At 33.6% G+C, this 22,900-nt stretch overlaps 3 protein-coding genes across 6 annotated transcripts; 2 read left to right on the top strand and 1 right to left on the bottom strand.

The window, feature by feature from the left end:
* The first annotated feature begins 272 nt into the window (after window positions 1-272).
* LOC138905244 (secreted RxLR effector protein 161-like) lies at window positions 273-6,285 on the top strand. Its single transcript, XM_070193749.1, has 2 exons — window positions 273-788; window positions 6,232-6,285. Exons 1-2 carry the CDS (start codon window positions 273-275, stop codon window positions 6,283-6,285), a joined length of 570 nt encoding a protein of 189 aa, XP_070049850.1.
* A 1,553-nt stretch (window positions 6,286-7,838) lies between these two features.
* On the top strand, window positions 7,839-11,639 carry LOC104087048 (uncharacterized). 4 transcript variants are annotated; one of them, XR_684209.4, is made up of 7 exons: window positions 7,843-8,131; window positions 8,221-8,713; window positions 9,576-9,714; window positions 9,838-9,899; window positions 10,218-10,356; window positions 10,954-11,154; window positions 11,327-11,639. XR_684209.4 is itself a non-coding variant. In XM_009591438.4 (6 exons), exons 1-6 carry the CDS (start codon window positions 7,987-7,989, stop codon window positions 10,503-10,505), a joined length of 1,035 nt encoding a protein of 344 aa, XP_009589733.1. In that variant the 5' UTR covers window positions 7,839-7,986; the 3' UTR covers window positions 10,506-10,853. The 4 variants fall into 4 exon arrangements, 3 of the variants coding, with proteins under 3 accessions (XP_009589733.1, XP_018623178.1, XP_009589732.1); XM_009591438.4 differs by lacking the exons at window positions 10,954-11,154; window positions 11,327-11,639 and adding an exon at window positions 10,449-10,853 and having other exon boundaries at window positions 7,839-8,131; XM_018767662.3 differs by lacking the exon at window positions 10,954-11,154 and having other exon boundaries at window positions 7,841-8,131.
* A 469-nt stretch (window positions 11,640-12,108) lies between these two features.
* On the bottom strand, window positions 12,109-21,556 carry LOC104087049 (probable ubiquitin conjugation factor E4). The gene is made up of 16 exons (XM_009591439.3): window positions 20,348-21,556; window positions 19,008-19,212; window positions 18,661-18,812; window positions 18,273-18,576; window positions 17,972-18,124; window positions 17,450-17,653; window positions 17,243-17,355; window positions 16,756-16,870; window positions 15,635-15,724; window positions 15,321-15,524; window positions 15,146-15,241; window positions 14,885-15,007; window positions 13,145-13,237; window positions 12,872-13,036; window positions 12,668-12,757; window positions 12,109-12,582 (listed from the first exon to the last, which is right to left on the bottom strand). The coding sequence occupies exons 1-16, from the start codon at window positions 21,181-21,183 to the stop codon at window positions 12,403-12,405; spliced, it is 3,123 nt and encodes a 1,040-aa protein (XP_009589734.1). The 5' UTR covers window positions 21,184-21,556; the 3' UTR covers window positions 12,109-12,402.
* Window positions 21,557-22,900: the final 1,344 nt, after the last annotated feature.

Below are 22,900 nucleotides of genomic sequence, written 5' to 3'. Positions count from 1 at the left end.
ATAATGGAGCAAGAAGAACAATAAGTGATTTAAATAAAAAGAATTTGGGAGATTTTGGATTACTTAACAGATCAAGGGGTATTTTTAAAAGTTTGCTGATTGTAGCGGTAAATTTGGCCCAATAGTATAACAGTAGGGATAAATTTGGCCCGATAGTATAACGGAGGTTAAATATAGACAATATATGAAAGTAGAGGGGTATATTTGGCCATTTTCCCAAAGAGATATTGAAGAAGTTCAACATGCTCGATTGCAACCCCGTGAACACACTAATGGAAAGTGGGACAAAATTGTCCAAGTTTGATGAAGGAGAAAAAGCGGATTCCACATTTTTCAAAAGTCTTGTGGGAAGTTTGAGGTACTTGACTTGTATCAAGCCAGATATACTCTTTGCAGTTGGAGTAGTAAGCCACTTCATGGAAGCTCTTACTTCCACTCATTTGAAAGTCACTAGAAGAATTCTTCGTTACCTAAAAGGTACGATTGACTTTGGGTTATTTTATTCTTCTTCTAGTGATTTCAAGTTTATGGGATTTTGTGATGGTGATTATGCGGGAGATATTGATAATAGAAAAAGCACAACTGGTTTTGTGTTTTTCTCGGGTGATTCTGTTATTTCTTGGAGTTCAAAGAAACAATTCATTGTTACTCTCTCGACTTGTGAAGCTGAATATATAGCAACAACATCTTGTACATGTCATGCTATTTGGCTGAGAAGATTATTGAAGGAGCTCAATTTGCCACAAATTGAAGCTATAGAGATTTGTATTGACAACAAATTAGCACAGGTACTTGCCAAGAATCCGGTGTATCATGATTGAAGATACCATATAAATATAAGGTATTACTTCATCAGAGAATGCATTGCCAAGAAGGAGGTAGAACTCAAATATGTGAGTCTCATGATCAAGTTGCGGATATTTTTACAAAATCTCTCAAACTTGAAGATTTTCAGAGATTGAGATCAAGACTTGGAATGAAGAAGAAAAATCAAAATAAAGGGGGAGATTTGATGGGTTCATCCCATGTGTAATATAGCCATTAATTTTGCTTCTTTTTCAAGAGGGGGACAAATTTTCATGACATTTGTCATGGCATCATATCCACTATAATAAATTTATGGACCAAGTTTTCATGACATTTGTCATGACATCATATCCACTATACTAAATTTGTGGACCAAAATTTCATGGCATTTGTCACGACATCATATCCACTATTAGAACAAGAATTTCTTGCTATAAATAGAGGAGTTTCTCCTCATTTGAAAATACACCAAAACAAAGAGAAGCAATAGAAGTTAAAGAGAGTAATCCACAGATTGTAATGTGTGAGATACATAGTGAGTGTCAGTAATGTTGTAGTGATGTATTTTAAATAAATAGTGTTATTTCTTTCAAAATTATAGTAGTCTCTTGACACTACTAAGTTGTAATATTATAGTGGTAATATTGTTCCGCTCGGGTATTGTACTCGTTAAAAGAGTTGGTATCGTTATTACTCTCTTGTGTCATTATTATTTTTCGTGAATATTATTTCTGAGCGGGATTATTATTTTTCCCAACACTGTGCGTTTTAGTCATATGAAAGATTCGAATTTATGCCACACTAATAATGATTCTATTAATTCCTTCTACTTTCTTTGCGTATTCTTCTGACTGTATTTTCTTAAGTTTTAATATGCTTCTTCAATGCCTTAAGGTGCTTTTCTGTTTCTTTCTTTCTGTGGACTAACTTCAGCATCCCAGACCATCTTTCTAGTTCTTTCTTTATAGTGTATAACTATCTTCACAACCATATATAAAAGGTAGTTATAGAGAACTCTTAGTTTGTCTTAAGAGATTAATTATGAGTGAATGAAATTAGCCCTAGAATAGAGCGGAGTGGCCACTGAGGATTCATATAGGAGACTACAACTAGTTTAATTTAGAAGTAAGGTATGGCTGATTGATTAAACGGCAAATGGTCGTTATACTATTGGGTTATATATACCCTTCCTGTCATACTTTGGAACAAATATACCCTTATTTTGGATGGAGTGTCATGTGACAGCATCAGATGAAAACGACCCTTTTTTTTTTTTTTTTACCCGATCCGTTTAAAAAACCCACCACCCGACCCGATTTAAAATTAAGTTTTTTTAAAGCATATATTTTGTAAAAACTAGAATTTTTTTTGTAAAAACTGGAGAGAAAAAAAAGAATTTGCAAAATATATATTTTTAAGTTTTTTCAGTTTTTTAAAATTATTTTTTTTGTAAAAACTGAAAAAACAAATTGTAAAAACTGGAAAAAAAACTCTCCTAAAGCAGTGGACTACATATGCATTAGTTTTAAAAAAAGTGAAAACATTTTGCAAAATCTTTTTTTTTTCCAGTTTTTACAAAAATAATACTTTAAAAAACTGAAAAATATATATTTTGCAATTTTTTTTTCTTCAGTTTTTACAAAATATATATTTTTCAGTTTTTACTTTAAAGCATTTTTAAAAAGAATATTTTTTTGTAAAAACTGAAAAAGAAAAGAAATTTGAAAAATATATATTTTTCAGTTTTTTCAGTTTTTTAAAGTATATTTTTTTGTAAAAACTGAAAATAAAAAAGATTTTGCAAAGTATTTTCATTTTTTTTAAACTAATGCATATGTAGTCCACTGCTTTAGGAGAGTCTTTTTTTTTCAGTTATTACAAAAAAAAAATACTTAAAAAAAACTGAAAAAACTTAAAAATAAAATTTTCAAATTCCTTTTTTTTTTCCAGCTTTTACCAAAAAAATTCTAGTTCTTACAAAATATATGCTTTAAAAAATTAAAAAAACTGAATTTTAAAACGGATCGGGTAAAAAAGAAATGAGTCGTTTTTATCTGGTGCTGCCACGTGACACTCCATCCAAAATAAGGGTATATTTGTTCCAAAGTATGACGGGAGGGGTATATATAACCCAATAGTATAACGAGAGATATTTTAAAACCATTTTCGAAAGTACAAGGGTATATTTGACCATTTTTCGTTGATTAAAACAACCAAGGTAACTGCAAATTTTATTTGAGGATCAGATTTAACATTCTTAGTGTAATATTTTGTTGGTTTTTTGCATTAAACAACAAGCGAGGAAACCTTCAAAAATTATGTACTCCAACTTAGATTTGAAGCTAGATTATTATTCCAGCTATTGTCCAAAAACTTTTTGGTTCGACGTACATATTCTTTCATACACCTACTAATAGGAAATGTTGATTTTTTTTAATTACACATAAGGGAAGAAGAAATAGGAGAGGGAATTACAAGGATTGGATCTCACCAACAAGATGAGAGTTCAAATAGTCATCCAATTAAGCTACTAAGATTCCCTACTAAAGGGGAAGTCAATTTTTTTTTTTTTACAATATAAGGGAAATACTATTTCCAATATTTACGTACCATGCAATTTTATTACAAAAACAGGAGCTTTGATCAATATATTCTATTTACCTTCTTCAGAAAAATATTGGAGAAGAATGTCAAGTAAATATAATACTCATAATTTTAAGGTGACAAAAGAGTTGAATGAATATACACTTTTATATTCTTCTATATACTAGTCTTAGAGTACGCGTTTTGCGCGTGTATCCCGTGTCATGAGTAATTTTTTTTTAAAAATCACAAAAATGAGTAATAAGAAAAGCGTCTTGAATTATATAAAAAAAATGAACTAATATAATTTGCTAAAAATAATAAATATTGATTCTATCTAGCTAATTCTATAAAGAAATAAACATTATGCTACATAAGTCCTCATATGCCTTCTAGTAATTCTGATAAATGAATTTTATTTTTAGTTTAAGTCCAAGCAGAGTAGGTATAATGTATTAATTTGTATTAACAATGCTTACAACAACATTTCATTTTGTCTATAACTCTTAAACTTTTTTTCGGAAACAACTTAAAAAAGTAAGTCTAAATGTAGTTTTCAAATATCTTTTTCAACTTAACTTTAATTTTCAAACTAAGAATATGCTTTAGTTTTACCTATTATTCCATTTACTGTAAAATAATTTTATTATTATATATGTATATTATTTTAAAGAAATAGTACATGATTGAAGGGTAAGACTTAAGAGAAAATGTCAACGTTAAAATAATATGGACATTCATTTAAAATAATTTGGACATCCATAAATAGTTGTTTGAATTATATAATATTCTTAGTTTCGTTGATAAATTCACATTAAAAATAATTTGATAAAGAAGTAAGGATGGTTCTTTTTTTATATGAAACTAAAAATAAACTTGGAACTTTCTAAAAAGAAATTAAATTGTGTTCAAAGTAAAAGCATATCATTTTTACAATTAAAAATATAAATAAAAAGGGGTATAATAAAGTTCCTAATTTCGTTTGGTAATCAAATAAAGTTTCCCATAACAAAAGTTAGAATTTCCTTTTTAAATTGAATATTTCTGTTTAAAAATATTTGAGTTTTCTGTAAGTTTGATAAAAGACGAATGGCGATCCCAGTAAGCGAAAGAAATCATGATCCTAGAAGTATTCGGATACAAGAAATCATGATCATAGAAGTACTCGGATACCTTATTGTGAATTATGTGTACTTATATGAAAATATCTTATGAAATATATATATATATATATATATATATATATATATATATATATATATATATATATATATATATAATTTTATTTGGATTTTTTATATAAAATAAATTGAAAAATTAATTCTTTTAATCTTCTGGGAATGAAGATGTTGTCTTATACCTCATAAAAATGATAAATGACAATTTAAAGCCTATAAATGACTAATGCTAATTTAATATTTTATAATAAATAGTTAAATTTATAGCAAAAATGTAGAAAGTTATTATTTGTTAATAATTGGAAAAAAACTTAATGGCGTTTTGTTTACAATTGATTTTGTCTAAAGTTGGATATATTTTCTATTAAAATTAGGAAATAATTAAATGATGATATCTTTTATTGGTCAACAAAGCAAATTGCTATCTTTTAAAACTTAAGTTTTCTTTTTCTCCAAAAAAAATAAATCTTTTTTTGAGTCATAGCATGCGTGAGTTAGGCCTAATTACATATAATTTCAAATTACGAAAGATATAATATGTAGAATTTTAATTGATTTCAAAGTCCTAAATTTTAGAAAAATAATTTAATTGTCTAGTGTGAAATTTATTTTTTAAAGGGCAAAAACGAAGAACGACATTTCGCTAAGAGCTTTCGTGTTTTTAATATACAGTCAAACCTCTATGTAACAACCTCGTTTGTTCCGAATATTTTTGGATGTTATAGTGAAGTGTTGTTATAAAGACTATATATATATATATATATATATATATATATATATATATATATATATATATATATATATATATATATATATATAAAAGTGGGCAATGGAAAAGTGAGGCGGCACCTCTCTTTGGCCATCGTTGGTATTTATCTTTTTAGTCAAATTTTTGGCCTTTTTCTCTTATATTTCCCTCAAAATATTTGCTGCAAAATTAACACACTATTAAAAAGCCAATAACGGTCTACATTGATTGCTCAATTAAAGGGAAAGGCATTTAAGAAAATGAAGACTATCAGTTTTCAAATTCATTATCATAATATCTGTTTGTATTAATATTCTTATATTTTTATGCCTTTTACATTCATAACTTCCAAAAATTTAATGTGTAAGTTAATGACATGATTGTATATATATTCCTCTATCTATGCTTATATATGTATCACGATTCACAAGCCTAAAAGCCAAACAACAAATCCACGAGATTATAATATTAGCAGCATCTTTCATGTTATTATTTTGTTTGCAAAGCTATAAAATCAAAGAATACTGTGGAGCCAACTGGTAAATAGTAAATACGTGAAGACACTCTTGTGAATTCTTTTGGATGTAGACTGACTTTCTTTTTGTTCTTATTTGCTAGATTTTGCATTTTTTTTCTCCATGTGTGGCCTTCTCCGAACTTTTATCAACGAGTATTTATAAGATGTTACTTAGTATTGTTATTGCTACTGATTCAATTTTTTTTTCATGTTTTTTACATATATTTCAATCATGCATATATGTATTATCACCTTAATTGAAAAATGAATAGCTACCTACTTTAATTCTCCTAATAACACCTTAATGTACTCTTCCCACATTAATATACTCTTCCTACGCCCACCTCCCTTTAATGAATTTTTTCCTTTTTTTTTTCTTTTCATTTTTCTGGTAACAGGATCCTTTATCTCTTCAAGATATTCGACACTACAAAGAATTAGAAGCAAGATGAGTTTTGGCTTTTTACTTTCTTTTATTTATTTGATCCAAGTAAGTTATAGGATTTTTATTTTCTCTTCTATATTTCATTATTTATTTTGAATTTTAAGAATAAGCAGTGTTAGAAGGGATGCAGATCATTCCAGTATGCTACTTAATTTGTGAAAAGGTAAATTTCATACCAAAATCTTTTTTCTGTTTTTTCCTTAAAGAATTGATTCTGTAGTTTTTTTAACAGATGTATAATAAAGTCCAACAAATCCAAGAGTTTTGTACAGATTCGGATGAAAGAACTTCTTCGTTGTTCCTCGGGTAACAACTTCTTTCTTTTCAGTATTTTTTCGGGTTAAATCATCATTTTTTTGTCTATTTGTATAATTAACTTCCATGATAACCTATTAACCTACAACTGGAGTACCTGGACTGAGAGAAAAAGTAACGCAAGTATATTGCTCTTGCAATGTTCATCAGAGGAAACGATCAAGAACGAACATTTTCGATGTTACTATAAGTGCACATAAAAATAAGTTTTCTCCTTCTCCTTTTTCGAACCTTTTGCTTCTCGATACTTGGAAGGTTTTCTATTTTTTTTATTTTGATGAGTTAATTATGTTTTTCAAATTATAGGATGGGTGTTATGAACAAAGGAAACTTTGCAAAAAATTGGGAGAAGAAAAAAATAACAAAGGGACTCCATAACTTCCAATGTCACTTCATTCTCACTTCCTTTTTTTCCTATTTTAAATTTCTACCCTTTACATTTCATATTTTCTTTTTATTTAATGGAAGACAATTTGTTAAAGTTCATAAGTTTTACTACTATCTAATCTAATACATTTTCTAATAATTATTATTTATGGCTAACATTTAAATAATAATGAAAGGTGAGAGGAGTTACATAAGACCAAAGGTTTTCAATAGATATTTACTTTTTTTGATTTACACTAATTAATATTATTGATAAGTAATATTTAAATAACAATATGAGAGGAGATACATAAGAGACCAAAGGTCTTCAATAACTATTAGTTTTATGATAATTAATGGAGTATTAATTGTTAATATACATCACCTCTACGTATTATGAAGAGGATTGTTCCTCGAGTAATTTGTTACTACAAAGCTACAAACTTTGTGATGCTTTAATTTGGATTTGTTTCTTTATTTTAATTTTTCATATGTATTTTGTTATACGATTAGGTTTTGATTTTCGTGGTATGTATATCTTACATTACATATATTTGTTTATATTTTTTACTATAGATTGTTTTGTATTATAACCGTGCGACGCGCGGATAAGTTAACTAGTTATAACATAATATGAAAATTGGTTCCAGAAAAACTTGGCTTTTATAGTGAAGTGTTATCATATAAGAATGTTATTATAAAGAGGTCTGATTGTTGTATAGATAATGTTTTAATGCACCTAAATAAAAGGAAAACAAAAAAGAATGTCACAAAATAGCACTTAATTCAAACGTGTGATCTTGCAGTTCAATTTTGGACATTTTCCCATTAAGTTGTCCGAAATGTAGAGTTAGGAGTACCAATGTTTTGCGCGGGTTAGTTGGGCTTCGGATGGGCTTGACCCAAGTTGAATGCGGTATCTTCACGACGCCGTTTACTCCTCCTTTGTCCAGTCCAGTTCAATCCCCGGCAAAATCTCCATTTCCTACTCTCCGACTAGTGAGGTAAGTGAGATAAAGTTAATGCCATGAGCGTCTGCAAAACCCTATTTCGCTCTTCAATTTCGTTTATTGAGTTCAAAACTCGAAGCAGTTATCGTAGAAGTTTCACTTCTCATTTTTCATCCAATTTCGCTCCTTTTAACGCACTGCGTCTACTCTCTCCTAATCCAGGTATCTATTTATAATGTTTGTGATTCTGTATGTGTTGCTTTATGTCTGTGTACTACACTAACCTTGTTCTCTACTGTATTTCTATGTAGGACTTAGAATCGAACCGTGTAGAGCTACTTCAAGACGATATGGCAGCACTCAAGGAGCAATTTCACTGGAAATTTCGGAAAATGCGGAGGAAATGACAGTTCCGCGTGTCGCCATAGAAATTCCGGAGGAAAAATCGGAAGATACAGTAGAAGAGTTGCTTTCCAATAAAGATGATGTAACAAAGTTTATGAAAATGGAACGTAGGTCCAATACTGAAGGCCAAGGGCATCAGGACCGTTGGTTTCCGTATTTGGATAGATTTAAGGTGGGAAATGTGGACTTGAATAGCGCAGAGGTATTGGAAGCTTTGAACCCGGTTATAATGGATTCGAGGAAAGAGAGGTTTAGAAATGCTGTGATGAATCGGACATATTCTGTATGTTTGGTGGTGGAAGGTTTGAGTGATTTTGGCAATATTTCAGCTGCGTTTCGGTCAGCTGATGCACTGGGCATTCAGTCAGTCCATGTTGTAGCGTGTGACTGTTCGAAAAGGTGCTCAGCACTTTAGGTGAAAATAGTACTTATTTGTTTCTTTTTCTTATCATGCTCGATATTGCTTAATAATTGGCAGTTTTAGTAGTATCGACTTGAGTTTCAAATGTATTCTTAGCATAATACATGATTTACAACCAGGGTCGGATCCAGGATTTCAAGAGGATGGGTGCACTATTGCGGATTTAGAATTTATATTTGACGAGTTTAACTTTAGTATCTACCATGTACCCACTACACATTTGAAATTATAGGTTCAAAATTATATTCTTTTTAAAATTTTAGTGATTTTCACGTATATATCTATACTCCATGCCGAAAACAAGACCGTCCGGAGTGGGATTTGAACCACCAATTTCACTCGTAGAGGTGCACTCAATGATTATTGCACCATAGGAGTCTTTGAGCATGGATTCACGCATATATAATTAAGTAGTTTTTAAAAAATATAACATTATTATACATGGTTCAGGGAAAGAAGTATGGGTTCACATGAACCCATACCCTAAGACTCAGATACGCCCCTGTTTACAACAATGTGTTTGAAGCGACATGCTTTATAGTTTCCCCTCCTTTGGCTAGGGAAATAAAGAAGAACGTTTGGTTCTGTGTTATACGCGGTTATATTTAGTGAAACAAATTCATTTTGTGGTTTACTTAGTCATCGTGTTGATTAAGGTTTAGTGCAAAGCGTTCCAGAAGTGGTTTACTATCTAACAGTGCGAACAAATCCTGTCTCAGAGAGTTCCAATATTTTTGTTTGACGATTTAATTTTGCAGGAAGGGAACGGTATTTATAAGTGAATTGGTTTTGTAGGGCACTCTTTGTGCAAGTGCCTTGACATTTAATATCTGCCTACAGGTACAGGGAGAATCGCCATGTCAGCATGGGAGCTGAGAAATGGTTGGACATCGAACTTTGGGATTCTGTCCATGAGTGTTTCAAAGTTTTGAAATCACGTGGTTATCGTATTGCGACAACACATCTTGGAATGGACACAGTATGGAGATCCTCTTTTATTTCTTATACTGAATTGCCAGTGAAAATTTGCTTGCTCATTTTTGGTTCTTTCCGTTTTATTGCTTTCTCAAGATGTCAATTGAACGTTGTCTTTCTGTTGTAGGTTTCTGTATACGATATGGACTGGTCATGCCCAACTGCAATTGTTGTTGGAAATGAACTTAGGTAGGTGTTATAGTCTGCTGTCCTCGTTCAAGAATAGTTATTCAGCTTTGATCCTACCTGCTGACAGGGACTACTACATTCTGTCACATATGAACTATAATCATATTAGCATCTGCGATCATTTTTATGGTAGAATTTGTAATCAGTTTCTTTCTTGTCTTGGTTCTCTATTTTAATGATCTTCTTTATGCTGAAGAAGATCTAATTCTATTTCCTTGTAAAATTAGAGATAATAGGAATATTGCCTCTTGGCATGAAAAGACTTTGATTTATTTTGCTGAGATGGACCAGAACTAGATGAGATATTGTTGTTTGCAGGGGAATTAGTGATGAGGCTCTTGAATTATCAGACTTACACTGCAGTATTCCAATGAAAGGCATGGTAGACTCATTCAATGTATCTGTTGCTGCTGGCCTACTTATGCACCATGCCGTCTGTGACAGAACTTCTCGCTTGGTACGTGTCCCGTAGCGCTGCAGAACATTCACCTAACTCTTAATTATACTCTCTTCTCATTCCTTTTTTAATTCCTTCTCCTCTGATGGAAGGGGGTGGGGACAATCAAATTGCAGTACATCCGATGGAATGGAGAAACTATGGACTAGGGTTACCTTTTTTTTTTCTCGGTGATTGCATTGCCTTGATTTTTCTCTCTTTCTGGATGGGGTTGTGGCCTGTGGGTTAAAGGTTATACATGTTGCATTAGCTACATAGCATGTTGTTTTTCCATCTTTTTTTTAACCTTCCGTGGAAATAGGAAAATAATGGTACAATCTATCTGCCTATGGTGCTTCTCTACTAACAATCGAGAAGGTGACAGCGTAGGAAAAGAGTGGTAAAATCTATCTTCAGTGTTAATTGATATCTCTCCTGTATTATTGTACCTTAAAAAATTCGAAACTTTGTTGACTTGTCTTCGGTGGTTGATGAAGGTGACACCGTAGTTGATCATAGTTGCTTCAAGTTTCTAACCTATTGAAGGATTTGGCCTTCTTTTGTTCATGATCTCCAAGATTCCATGTACAGAAAGTTGACTTTTTTTTTTCTTTTAAGGGATGTCATGGAGATCTAACTATTGAAGAGAGCCAAATCTTGCTGGCAGAGTTCACTTTGCGCCACAGCAATAGTGCAATTAGGATCGCTCATGAATATGCAAAAAGAAAGATACCTCAGCTTAAATCAAAGCTGTGAATAACTGGTCAAACTAGTTTCCTGAAGGTTGTTTTAGCCTATTTGCACGTGGAAACTTCACAGGTATTTCCCTACATAAGTGATTAACATTTTTTCAAATATGACTATATTTGTTGTTTCATGGTTTGCTCTTTTCTTTTCTTCTTCTTTTCCTTGTCGTAGTGGAACAAAGTTCACACGATCACTTTGTGTTTAGACTTTGAATGACTTATGTTTTGGTTTTAATAATTGTCAGTAATATGTCTGGACATTCGACACACTTGATGCTGCTGAGTGCCTGGTCGTATAACTGAGCAGCTATGCTTTTGCATTTTTTGGGTAGTTCTGATACAGCTTATGTACAGCTTTACTTTCACCAGTTTGCTTTTTTATGTCCACCATTTTTTAAGGATTTACTCCTTAATGTATATGTTAATTACTTAGACGAAATAGCTCTCAAGAAAAAATTGAGACGCTGTTAGCTTGCGTTATTTATTTTTCCTTCTGGGATTTGCTGGTTTAATGTTGTTTTAAATTATATCACCGTTTTGAATGATTTTTGCCATGCATATTTGTCATGTTTTTAGAAAGAGTTGCTCACGCGAAAACCTTGAGGAATATCCTGTGAGCTTTTACTATCTTTCTGCCAACTGCTTTTTTATGTTGAATCAATGAAGCCCTCCCACCAAGCCACCTTCTACCGAAAGTGTAGCCGAAAAAGAGGGGGTTTAATGCAATCTAATAAATGGGGAGCTGCGGAAATTTGTATGCCTTGCAACCATCTGAGTACTTTCATCATCTTTTTAAATCTTCTCGCTTTATTTCTTCCACCCCAGTAATGCCTAAGATTACTGATATACTAAAAGAAAAACGGAAAGATAAATAAATCAGAGTACCCAAATTAACAAAGGTATTACCCTTACAGGTAGGACTTGGCAAAGGTTCAATTTGATATTGACAGAGTATAGAATAAATAAATCATTTTATCAGGAGATAGAATGCTTAGTGTACTACATTCACTAACAAACGGACCAAAAATGAAATCACGAAAACATTAATATACCATTTCAGCGAATTCCCTTGTGTACATTGTGGTGGGCATATACATGAAGGCAACTGATCATGCCAAAAGTAAAAGTTGTCACCTGACCCGCGAGAGACATTGATTAACTAATAACATCAATTCTCATAAATTGGACCATGAGGGAAAAGAAGAACTATCGCATACAGAAACAAAAGCAAACGATTTTCTAGTTTTTGCCAACAAGGTCTACCATTGATCACTTGAACCCAATATACACATGATCAGGTAAAAGCAGAAAAGAGAAATCCCTACTCAATTAAATTTGAAGTATCAGTTGTTTGTATTGTTGTTTTTGTGTTTTGCAAATTCAAATCTTCCCCACGCTTCTGCAATTCATGGGACCGAATGAACTCTTCAATTTTCGCCTTCAACTCGGTGTCAGGAATCAGCATGTCCGCAGTTAGATGAGACCGGTTAAACGGGTCCGACTGTAAACCAGTAGAAGCAAGTGAAAAACCACAACTTTCTTCCTAGTGGAATAAAAGACTTAGAAACATAGACATAGTGGCTTACACTATCACTAAGAAGGTGCCTCTGAATAACAGGTCGGTCCACTGTTATTCTTGAAGAGGGAAGAATGACAGGATCCTTCATCAAAGTATACTGCAAATCGAATAAAGACCATTGGTACAAATCAAAAATTTGACTAGGGAAGCTATCCATATAGCAAGAATTGGAAACTACTTGATTTGATTTCGAGGAGAAGAAGGTACGTACTTGGATAGGATCAAGGAATTCATCAGGAATGTCTCCAAGTGCAGCCTCAGCGTCCATTGCTTCTGAAGCTGCAACCTTGGCTTTTGCGCCAAGGTCAATGAACTCTTGAATGATCCTCATATCTTCACCAATTCTTCTAAGGACATCAGCTGCAGCACTAAATATCTGGAACAAATCCAATTTGTCACGCCGAAGTCCAAACAGAGAATGAATTTGAAGAAAGCAAAAAAAAAATTTAATGGAAAAGAAAGCAATTAGCAACAGGGTAAAAACCTGATCGCTGTACGATCGACCATCTCTTGTAATTGCAGCTGGAAAGATATTCTCCTTATCCCCTCTCGCCAAATGCACATATATTTTCACAATCTTCACATGCGAACAAAAGAAATTGTAAAACTTCTACACATGTACCTTCTCCTGATTCTAGTAACATACTATGGAGACTACAGGATACACTAAACAATAAGAAGAAAAAGAAAATTTTCTGGCCCTCTTCATGAAACAGGAGATAACCAAAAGAGGCTAAGTAATACAGAAATACACTTGGTTCTTGTCAAAAGAAAAAGAACAGCCAGACAGAGCTTCGATGAAATTCAGAACAGAGACTCCACCAACAATCATATTAGATTTTGTTAAAACAATAATAGTCTTGGCAATTAAAATGCTCAAGACACTTTGTACTGTTGTAGGTTTTCTACTTTTTTGTATACTTCTTGTATACTCGCGTTTGGTCCAAAATTTAATGAAAATTTACTTGCTTAATCCAAAAGAAAAAAGAGAGCTCAAGACACCCCTGTATGCAAATGATATTTGGTGCTAATATGCAACAAATTACTTGTTTTAGATTCTTGTACAGACTACAGATAACAGTAACACTATCAATATTATCATGGTTATAGCAAACTAAACTTCTACACCAAGTCATCATCCACAGAGAGAAATAAACATACATCTATTTAGGTCATTTCCCAACATACAAGTCATTAAGAAAAATCATCAATTTTCCTTCACAAATGAGTGATTAAAAACTAATATTTGCCACCACGGAGCATAATCCTTCCAGCAAAGCGGTCAATCCCAAAACAAATAACTAGTTCAATGTTAGAATATTTTGGGAAGAACCAAAAGGAAATGTCTGATATAAATTGGAAAAAAAATAATTACTCTATAATCTCAAACTCGGTATGACGTCTCAGACACCAAGTATGCCACTTTTCACAACCCAGACTATTATTTTTTCAGAGATACATTCCAAATCATTAATTAAACATTTCTCTACCAAACTTGATATGATAATCTATTCATACTTTGTGCTACTCTCTCCGTTTCAATTTAGATGACACACTTTCCTTATTAGTCCGTTCCAAAAAGAATGACACATTTCTATATTTGGAAACAATTTAAGTTTAACCTTTCCATTTTACCAACTTTACCCTTAATGAGAAGCTTTTATAGCCACACAAATGTCATTGGCCCCACAAAGCTTTTGCCCCTTAAGCTTTAAGGACCACATATTTCAAAAGTCTCCTTTTTTCTTAAACTTTGTGCCAAGTCAAACTACATCATCTAAGGGAGTATTAGTAACTGTGCAAGTAAAAGTTGGTTTTGTCTATTGGGACGTGGGAATATTAGAAACAAGTCCGGTTAGAGATGAGGCAAAGGTGCCAATGTAGGTACAGAGCAAGCAAATGGGAAGAGAGGAACTAGATGTGAAGGTCAGAGAAGGAGAATTGGCAGATATAAATATAATGATGCGTGTGCCTCTGACATTTGATCACGTGGGTCAGTCACATTTCATATTTCCTTTACCTCTATCTTTTTGCGGTGTTAATTTCCAATTTCAATCATAAGAAAAGCATAGTTGCACTTTGCTACTGTTCAAGTGTAAAAAGGCAAAGACTTCAGTCAAAAGGTAAAAAACAAGGAGTTTTCCTATTTAAGGGACACTTAATGCCATCTGATCTTTGTTAGTTATAGCAAGTAATATCAAGACATGTAAACAACTTCATTCACCTGTTTCAACAACTCTTTCGGACGAAACTCATACTTTTCAGGGTCTTTCAAGCTGAGAGATTTTCTTTGTGGACCCACCAGCTGTAGTAAAAAGTAATTCAACATGCTAGCAACTCTCTCCACCTAGAAACCATTTCGAGAAAAATTAAGGGGAAAGAACAGCTTCACCAATTATAAAACAATAACCAATTTGAAAAAAAAAAAATGCTTCATCGATTATTACGCGTTACCGCGAGAAATGATATAGAATGGTGAACATACCATCTCAGGAAGAAGAAAAGGGGCGGTAATTTGCTCTGAAGTAAATGCTAGCAGGCTCACATCTTCATTTGCCAACTTCATATCAATTCGAATTATCTAAAAACAACCAGCATCTTTCACTTAAATTATGAATATAGCTTTAGTAAATAAAAATATTTGAAGATTTAAAACTGACATTCTCTTGTGAATGGAACAGGCGAGTTCTCTCCTGCCTTTCTTGAGCTGGTCTTCGCTCCCATTCTGCTGTATTAGACATTTCAGCTTCCAGCTCTTTTAGTTCAAGAATTTTATTAAGACTTTCATCAAGAAGATAGATGCTATCATTAATCAAGAAGTTTAAGAAATTCAAATAAACACCCTTCTCCTCCTCCTTGGCAATCTGTAAATATTGAGGTTACAGATGAAGCGTTATTGGAGAGTAGTTCAAGAGTTGTGTTATAAAACCTTGAAGGCAAAATATCACCGAAAAGAGAGAAAAAAACTCCCAACCTGTCTCCATGCATTCCTGTGACTAGGAACTTGCCAAAGATATTCAAGTAGTTCAGCAATGTTGTGGCGGATATTAAATTTATCATAGAACTGCAGCAAACAAGATATTCCATTAAAGAGCACACAGTGGAAGTCTCTACCATCAAATGAACTAAACTGCAACTAACAGAACAATATCGAATGACATTGACTGAATTAGCAACTTTTGTTTCTGGCAACAAGGCTGAATCAGAGAGCAGACTGTTTATTCATCCACCATATTTTCTTTTGTGAGACAGCAACTTTTTTTCTGCTTTATCCCTGGCCACCCCACTATTTAAGAAAAAATTGAAGACATATTACCCAAACATTCAACCTCTTTATCCTGAAACAAGTATCACCCGAGAACCAAGAAAACACTATCCAAAACCTGTGGGTCTATAGAAAAGAAAAAAGAAAATTTTGATGACATAAGCCAGCATTCAAACCTCTCTATGCTGAAACAATAATATCACCAAAGAACGAAGAAAACAGTATTTGAGAACCTGGGTAAAAATAGTTCTGTTTTCCAAACAGCCATACTTTAAAGATATTTCAACAGTCATGGAGAAACATACCTACAAACACAGTTCTTGGAATATGTCCACTTTTCAATAGACTCTTCTAAAGATGCTAACACTCACAGTATTTTTTCTTCGAGAAACCTCTTTTATGATGGAAAAAGATTAATTCATTAATGCCCTGAAAGATTACTGACAACCCTCAAGAACAAGCATATATATGTATATTTGATGTCCAGCAAGATCTGAAGAATCTCCACTTTGAGAAGATAAGGGTGAAGTGAAAGGTCAATGACCTGAAGTCTTGAAAATGAACGACACAAGCAGGACAAAGGAGTAAGCTCACATTTCAAGATCCTTATGAGACTATCAAAGTATCTGATAAAATTATGAGAAAAGAAAGAGCTAGCATCAAATATTGCTTCTTCCTTAGTAGAAGGAATTTTTAGGAATGCAAACAACTTTTTTCACTTGTATAATGTTAACACAGCTTGTTTGGGACTGAGGTGTTGTTGTTTGTTGTCACAGAACAGGTTTAACTTGTCAAAGCACATATAAATTAATAAAGCATCAAAGCATTACCTGAGTGTGGGAACCTGTAAATTCAATGTCGACATAAACCTTCAAAAGATTCTTCACAAGATACTCCAGAGAGAGTTGATGCCCCTCAAACAAAGTAGACGTTGCAGTCGAGCCGCTGCATAAAATTTTCACTTAGATAGGCGACAGGAACAAGATTCCCAGCATGCATAGAAACAAATACTCCCTCCCTTCCCCTTTGTTTGTCATAGTTAGACTTGGCACAAATTTTAATAAAGAAAGGAAGACTTTTGAAACTTGTGGTCTTAAATGTGCCATAACACTTGTGTGACTATTTTGAAAGTTGTGGTCTTCAACATGCCATAGTTTTTGTGTGGCTATAAAAGCTTCATTAAGGAAATATAGGAATGTGCCATTTTTCTTTTTGCAATGGACTAATAAGAAAATAGTGCCAAACAAAGTGGAACAGAGGAGTAATAGTAAAAATAATGAAAAAATGCAATATCACAAGTGAATATAATTAAATCACCTTCTACGGGGCATCCAACAGTTTAGGACTTCAACCATCTTTGCTCTAAGATAAGGGTTTCTGATATATTCTGGACTTGCCATGAACATGATAATGAAATTCATGAAGTCATCCTGTTAAGTAATGCAATGATAGAATTCCATATAAATAAAGAACAATTGAAGAGCAAGAATACGAATTGACATAAAAAGACATGACTAAACCTACCAGTAAGACACCATCCAAAGCTCTAGGAATTCGAGAGGCAAAAATTAGCAGCTCCATGGCATCTTCCACAAAGTGCTCAGGCATAGAAGCAAACTCCATAGGGCAAGGGGAAGGTAAAGGCATCTTAAAACCACCAACAAGGCCAACCAGCCAAACGACCATCAACCTGTAGAAGGATAATGCACGCTGGAGAAGCCCTCCATCCTGAAAACAAGGCAATCTTTTAACTCCCTATACAAGGAATATAAATAGGGAAATGCAGAGATATAACTTACATCTACTCCTACCTAGGATACTGTTGATTGCACATTTTTTATTTTACCCAAAAAAAAAAGCATGTATAAAAAGAAAAAGTAGGACAGAAACAAAGAGTTAACACCAAAATAAGGAGCTGCTTTGCTTGAAAGCAGCAAAGTATAATATCAAGTGTAATCTAATAAAAGCAGCTATTAAAAGAGAATTCCTTCAGGTTCTCAAGATTGCACAATCCTACTAGTATTACAAAAGGGGAAGTTTATATACCCTCAGTATTTGGGCTTCATAGCATAATTTCTCCTGTGAATACAGCTCAAGTTCTTTCTCCAAGCGAGATAATTCCTGCTGCAACTGTGGTGAGGGTGCTTGTTCTAGCATGGTTTTCATAGTAGACAAATGATCTTCGGATCTTGAAATGTCCTAAAGATGATAATTAAATAATTAGATTGGTAGAAACACCATGACTATACCACATCAACCTTTCATCCACTGTTACATATGGTTCAAGACATCCTTCTTCCACCAAGTATAATTTGGTATTTCCTTTCTTCAAGTCCTAATTCCTCACCTGAACAAGATGCTTAAAATCTGAAAATGCTTTTAGGAGGCCCAGGTTGAGCACCCTTGCAGTCATGAAGAAGCATTCACATATGAAGGGATATTTGGCTTTTTCACTACTACTTGATGTTGGCCTGCTATTGTGGAGAATCGAAGGTCCACCAGAATCATTCCCGGAGCTTGTAGCTTCCTGAGATGCCAACAGCCGATTTTCTCCATCACTGCCTTCTTTAGAGATGTCAACTTTCCCTGGATTATTTTGATTTATCCATTCGGAAACTTCTTCTGATGATGCATGCAGAGCAGTCAACCCCCTGATATGGATCATAGGCGATGTTAAAGGAACAAACATACATGCAGATGAAAAGGGGAGAACATGGGAAAGAAGAAAATTTCACCTCAGTTCCAGACGGGTGCTAGAAAACACATATTGGGGATCAATCTTGTCCCTTTTCGTCAAATTGGCGTCTAAGAAAGGTTCACAGAGCCGAAGCATAACAGCACTGAGATTTACAAACATGCCTGAACTAGCACAAGATAATGGATCAACCTGCAAGCATGAAAGTTTGGAGTGAGGGCAGAGTAGAAAAACACAGAACCCAAAAAACAAAACTACAATCCGCACAAAGCAGAGGAAAAAGGTACAAGTACAAATGAAGTATCCACCACAGAGCCAACAGATGCATATTTACGGGTCTGTTTCACATTTTAGTGCTTTATAGTGTGATCTGGACTGAAAGCTTACCTGTAAATGAGCCCTTGAAGAATTTTTGTTTATAACTGCTGCGAGATATTCAAGGACATTTTCACGAATGACTGTATTTTTCAGAAGAGACATAAGGACTTCTGCCAAGCCATCATACAAGTTATTCATAACAGTTTTGATTGTTGTGAAAGAAGACAGGAGATCAGCAGGACGCCGTGTTGCCGATTCCGAGAAACATTGCTGGCTGGTGTCCAACACAAGTAAAACAATCTATCAGTCCTTTGGAGATAAATAAAGTCTTCGACAGAGAATATGTCAATGCAAAAGGAACTATCTTTTCACCTAGAACCCTAAATAGTGACCCGTCCTAACTTTTCAGTCAGAGAATGAGAGATGTGCATAGGCTAAGTCACCGATAACTAGGGATGTGCATTATTTGGGTCAACCCGAAAATCCGAATTGATCCATGTTATTCGGATTGGTTTGGATCGGATTTTAGCTCTTTGGATAGGATTTCGGATCTTTAATATAATTATTTTGGATATCGGATGGAATATGGTTTGGCTCAATTTACATCCGAAACGATCCGAAACCCGAAATTTATATTTTACATATAGGTGTGCCCTTTCAGAAATTCTAAGGTTTCTTTGTTATTTCTCTCACTGTTTTTGCCTTTTCTTGCTTTTCAATATTAAATGTGAAAGATATGGAAGTCAATGAGTTTTGCTTTTTGCTACTAAAAATGGTAGGAGATAGCATCTTAAAATTATTTATTTTAGCATCTTAATAAGGCTTACAATCTGAACCGAAATCCGAAATATTTATCCGATCCAAACATCAAAATCCGATCCGATCCGAATTCAACTTGGTTCGGATTCAGATTGCAATTTACAAAATCCGAAATCCGAAAGGTTCCAAATCCGATCCGCTCCATGAACAGGCCTACCGATAACAAACATAATCATATACTAGCTTGACGGTGTCAAAAGAATCAACCTTTTCAATATAAGAAGATAGAGAAATGCTTCCTCCTAGCTCTTTGTACTTTAGAGAATGAACTTTATCAGTAACAACTTGCTTTTCCTGCTAGATAGCTTAGTCTCCTACACAACTTGATAACTTATGCAGCACTCTTTAGTGCTCTTATCAATAAATAATACTTTGACATTATCAAAAAGACTTTCTTTTTCACACGTTAGTCTACACCCTTCTTGCAGAAACAAGCACGATAACAGGGATTGAACAAGTAGGAAAGGCTGCAGCATCTGTTTTTTTCAATCCATTTTATAATGCCATATAATTTTCATCAGTGTATAAAGTCAGGAAAAACACTTATTTAGGATACAATTAAAAGAGACAAAAAATAAAATTTTACTCACCCAACATCCGGCTGACTCTTAAAGATTGTATTATCAGGCAAAGCACTGACATGAAAGAAAGGACCCAAAATACTTGTCATCTCAATAACCCTTCCATTCAAATACACACTCTTAGGAATCCACCAAGGATGATTCACCAATGACTTTGCGCCCACCGGATACTTAACCAAGTACAATAAAGCCCTAAGTGGCTGCTGAAAATTACCCAAAGCTGAAACCTTTAACACAGTCCCTCTTAAATCCTCATACAACTGCTTTAAAATTGGGTCCATACTATCAAAATCCCCTTCTTTAAACAACTCATCCAAAAACCCAGGTGGACATGTCACTCCCCCACTACCCCCACCCCCACCAAACGCATCCACAGAACTTGAAACCTCTGAAAACACCAAAGGAAGCAAAGGAGATACATTCGATTTCGCTGTATCCCAATTAGGAAACATATCAGGATTCCCTAAATGTATCCTACAATAAGAAACCGCAAGTTTCTTAACTTGTTTAACCACTAATTCCATCTCAGACCTGACGTTTTTATCCTTCATCGACACAATTTTCTTGCCCTCTTCGTGGGCCCTACGGAAACAGTTGATTAAATACTGAAAAGGGGGTTCAGCCGATACAAAATTACCTGAAAGTCGATCGATTAAAACCCGCTCCATTAAATCCCTAGATAACCTTAATTCTTTGCCCTCGCTTAAAATCTCCGCCGCCGTCATCTCTAAATACACGACACGTGTATCGTTTTCCATTGAATCAACTAGGGTTACGAGGAGGATTTTCCGAAGTATTATGTCCTCGATCTCCACCGGCGTTCTCTGTGGTTTAGTAGTCGCCATGATTTCAACAATAAATAACAAGAATTCGAAAAAAATTTGATAGTTTTGAAGTATTTGTGGGTGTGAAAATTGATGATTTGGGAGAAGCTAGAGATTGAGACAAAAGCAGCTGGATTTACAAACTGTAGGCATGATTAAAAAGGAACAGTGATATAACTACTTGCTATGTGAAATTTTGCAAATTAACATATGCATAAGGGTTATATAAATACGTAGATAAAATTGGAGAAAACATTGAAGGAGGGTTGTGGAATCTGGATAGATGAATACTCACAAAAGCGAGGACTTTGGTAGCTATAAGACGTGGTTTCCGAGTCTAAAAGGTATCCTTGTACGCTGTCGTTTTCTGTTCCAACACCAACTTGAATTGGAAGTGTTAGTTTGAGGTTGAACTAGAAGACATTGTGGGGGTTGGTCTTACCACAAACCTAGTAGGAGATATTTTAATGAAATCTAAATTGTTAGTCATAAGTTTACAAATCCAATGTATTAAGTTGATTTGTACATTTTGATTAAGAGAGTAGATGACTTATGTAAACTAGTTTGTAGAGGAGGTTGTATGAATTTACGTGGTATCTTGATCTCGAACTGAATCGAGCCGAGTTGAATTGAGTCTATTTCTATAATATGATTTGAGTCTTAAAATTTGCAAAAACATAATCCAGCTTAAATAAGCTCCTTGATATTGGTTTCGACTATAGTATTATGGTTGGAGGAATAATTAATTTCATAAATAGATTGATTAACAAAAAGAATAAGATCAATAGTTTAGAGAGAGATAGAGCACCTTGATACATAAGGCAAGTGGCGTGTTAAGAAAAAGTCATGTGACACTTTTAGGATAAAGTTTAGTAAGCGATATATGAACGAAGAAAGATCTAATATTCATTGACTAATAGAAAGCACATAACAAAGCAAAACGAAAGGTCCTTAGTGAGAGAAGAAAAAATTTATGTTAAATATATAAATACCAAAAAGAATTAAGTATGAAATAATCGACATTAGCATGAGAATGGTAGTAGGAAATATAGTGGAGCTTCCCATAAGAGTGTCGATACCAAGGATCAATATTATGTCTTTACTTGTTTGTCCTAGTTATGGATGAGCTAACTAACACAATACAAAATGAGATTCATGGTATATGCTATTTGCTTGTGATATTGTGTTAATAGACAAAACCGGCAAGGGTATCAACCAAAATTTTAAACCATAATGAGCAAATTCTAGTTAGCATGAGAAAAGCGAAGCTGGGGTGAGACTAGATGGAATTGTGGTGCCAAAGTGCAAATAACTTTTAATATATATATTTATATATAGACTCGCTTTTTAACGAGAATGGAATGATAGATGGAGATGTTACCCGTAGAATTAAAACTCGAAGGTTAAAGTGAAAAAGTTTTACGGGGATGCTATGTGATATAAGGATACTTAGCCAAGTGAAAGGTAAGTTCTATAAAATAATTATAAGACGGATAATATTATATGGTATTAAATATTAGGTCGCTAAAATTTAATATATCTACAAGATGAGTGTTGCATATATATATATATATATATATATATATATATATATATACTAAGATGGATATGCGGTCATACAAGATTAGATAAGATTAAAAATGATCACATTTATCAAAAGGCGTAAGTAACATGCATTGAAGATAAAATGAGATAAGGTTGCTTAAGACAGTTTGGTCATGTCTTGTGTCAACTATAG

This window comes from Nicotiana tomentosiformis, chromosome 2, assembly GCF_000390325.3.
Source record: "Nicotiana tomentosiformis chromosome 2, ASM39032v3, whole genome shotgun sequence".
In the NCBI taxonomy this organism is placed as follows: Eukaryota; Viridiplantae; Streptophyta; class Magnoliopsida; order Solanales; family Solanaceae; genus Nicotiana; species Nicotiana tomentosiformis.
This window is presented reverse-complemented; position numbering and strand designations above follow the sequence as displayed.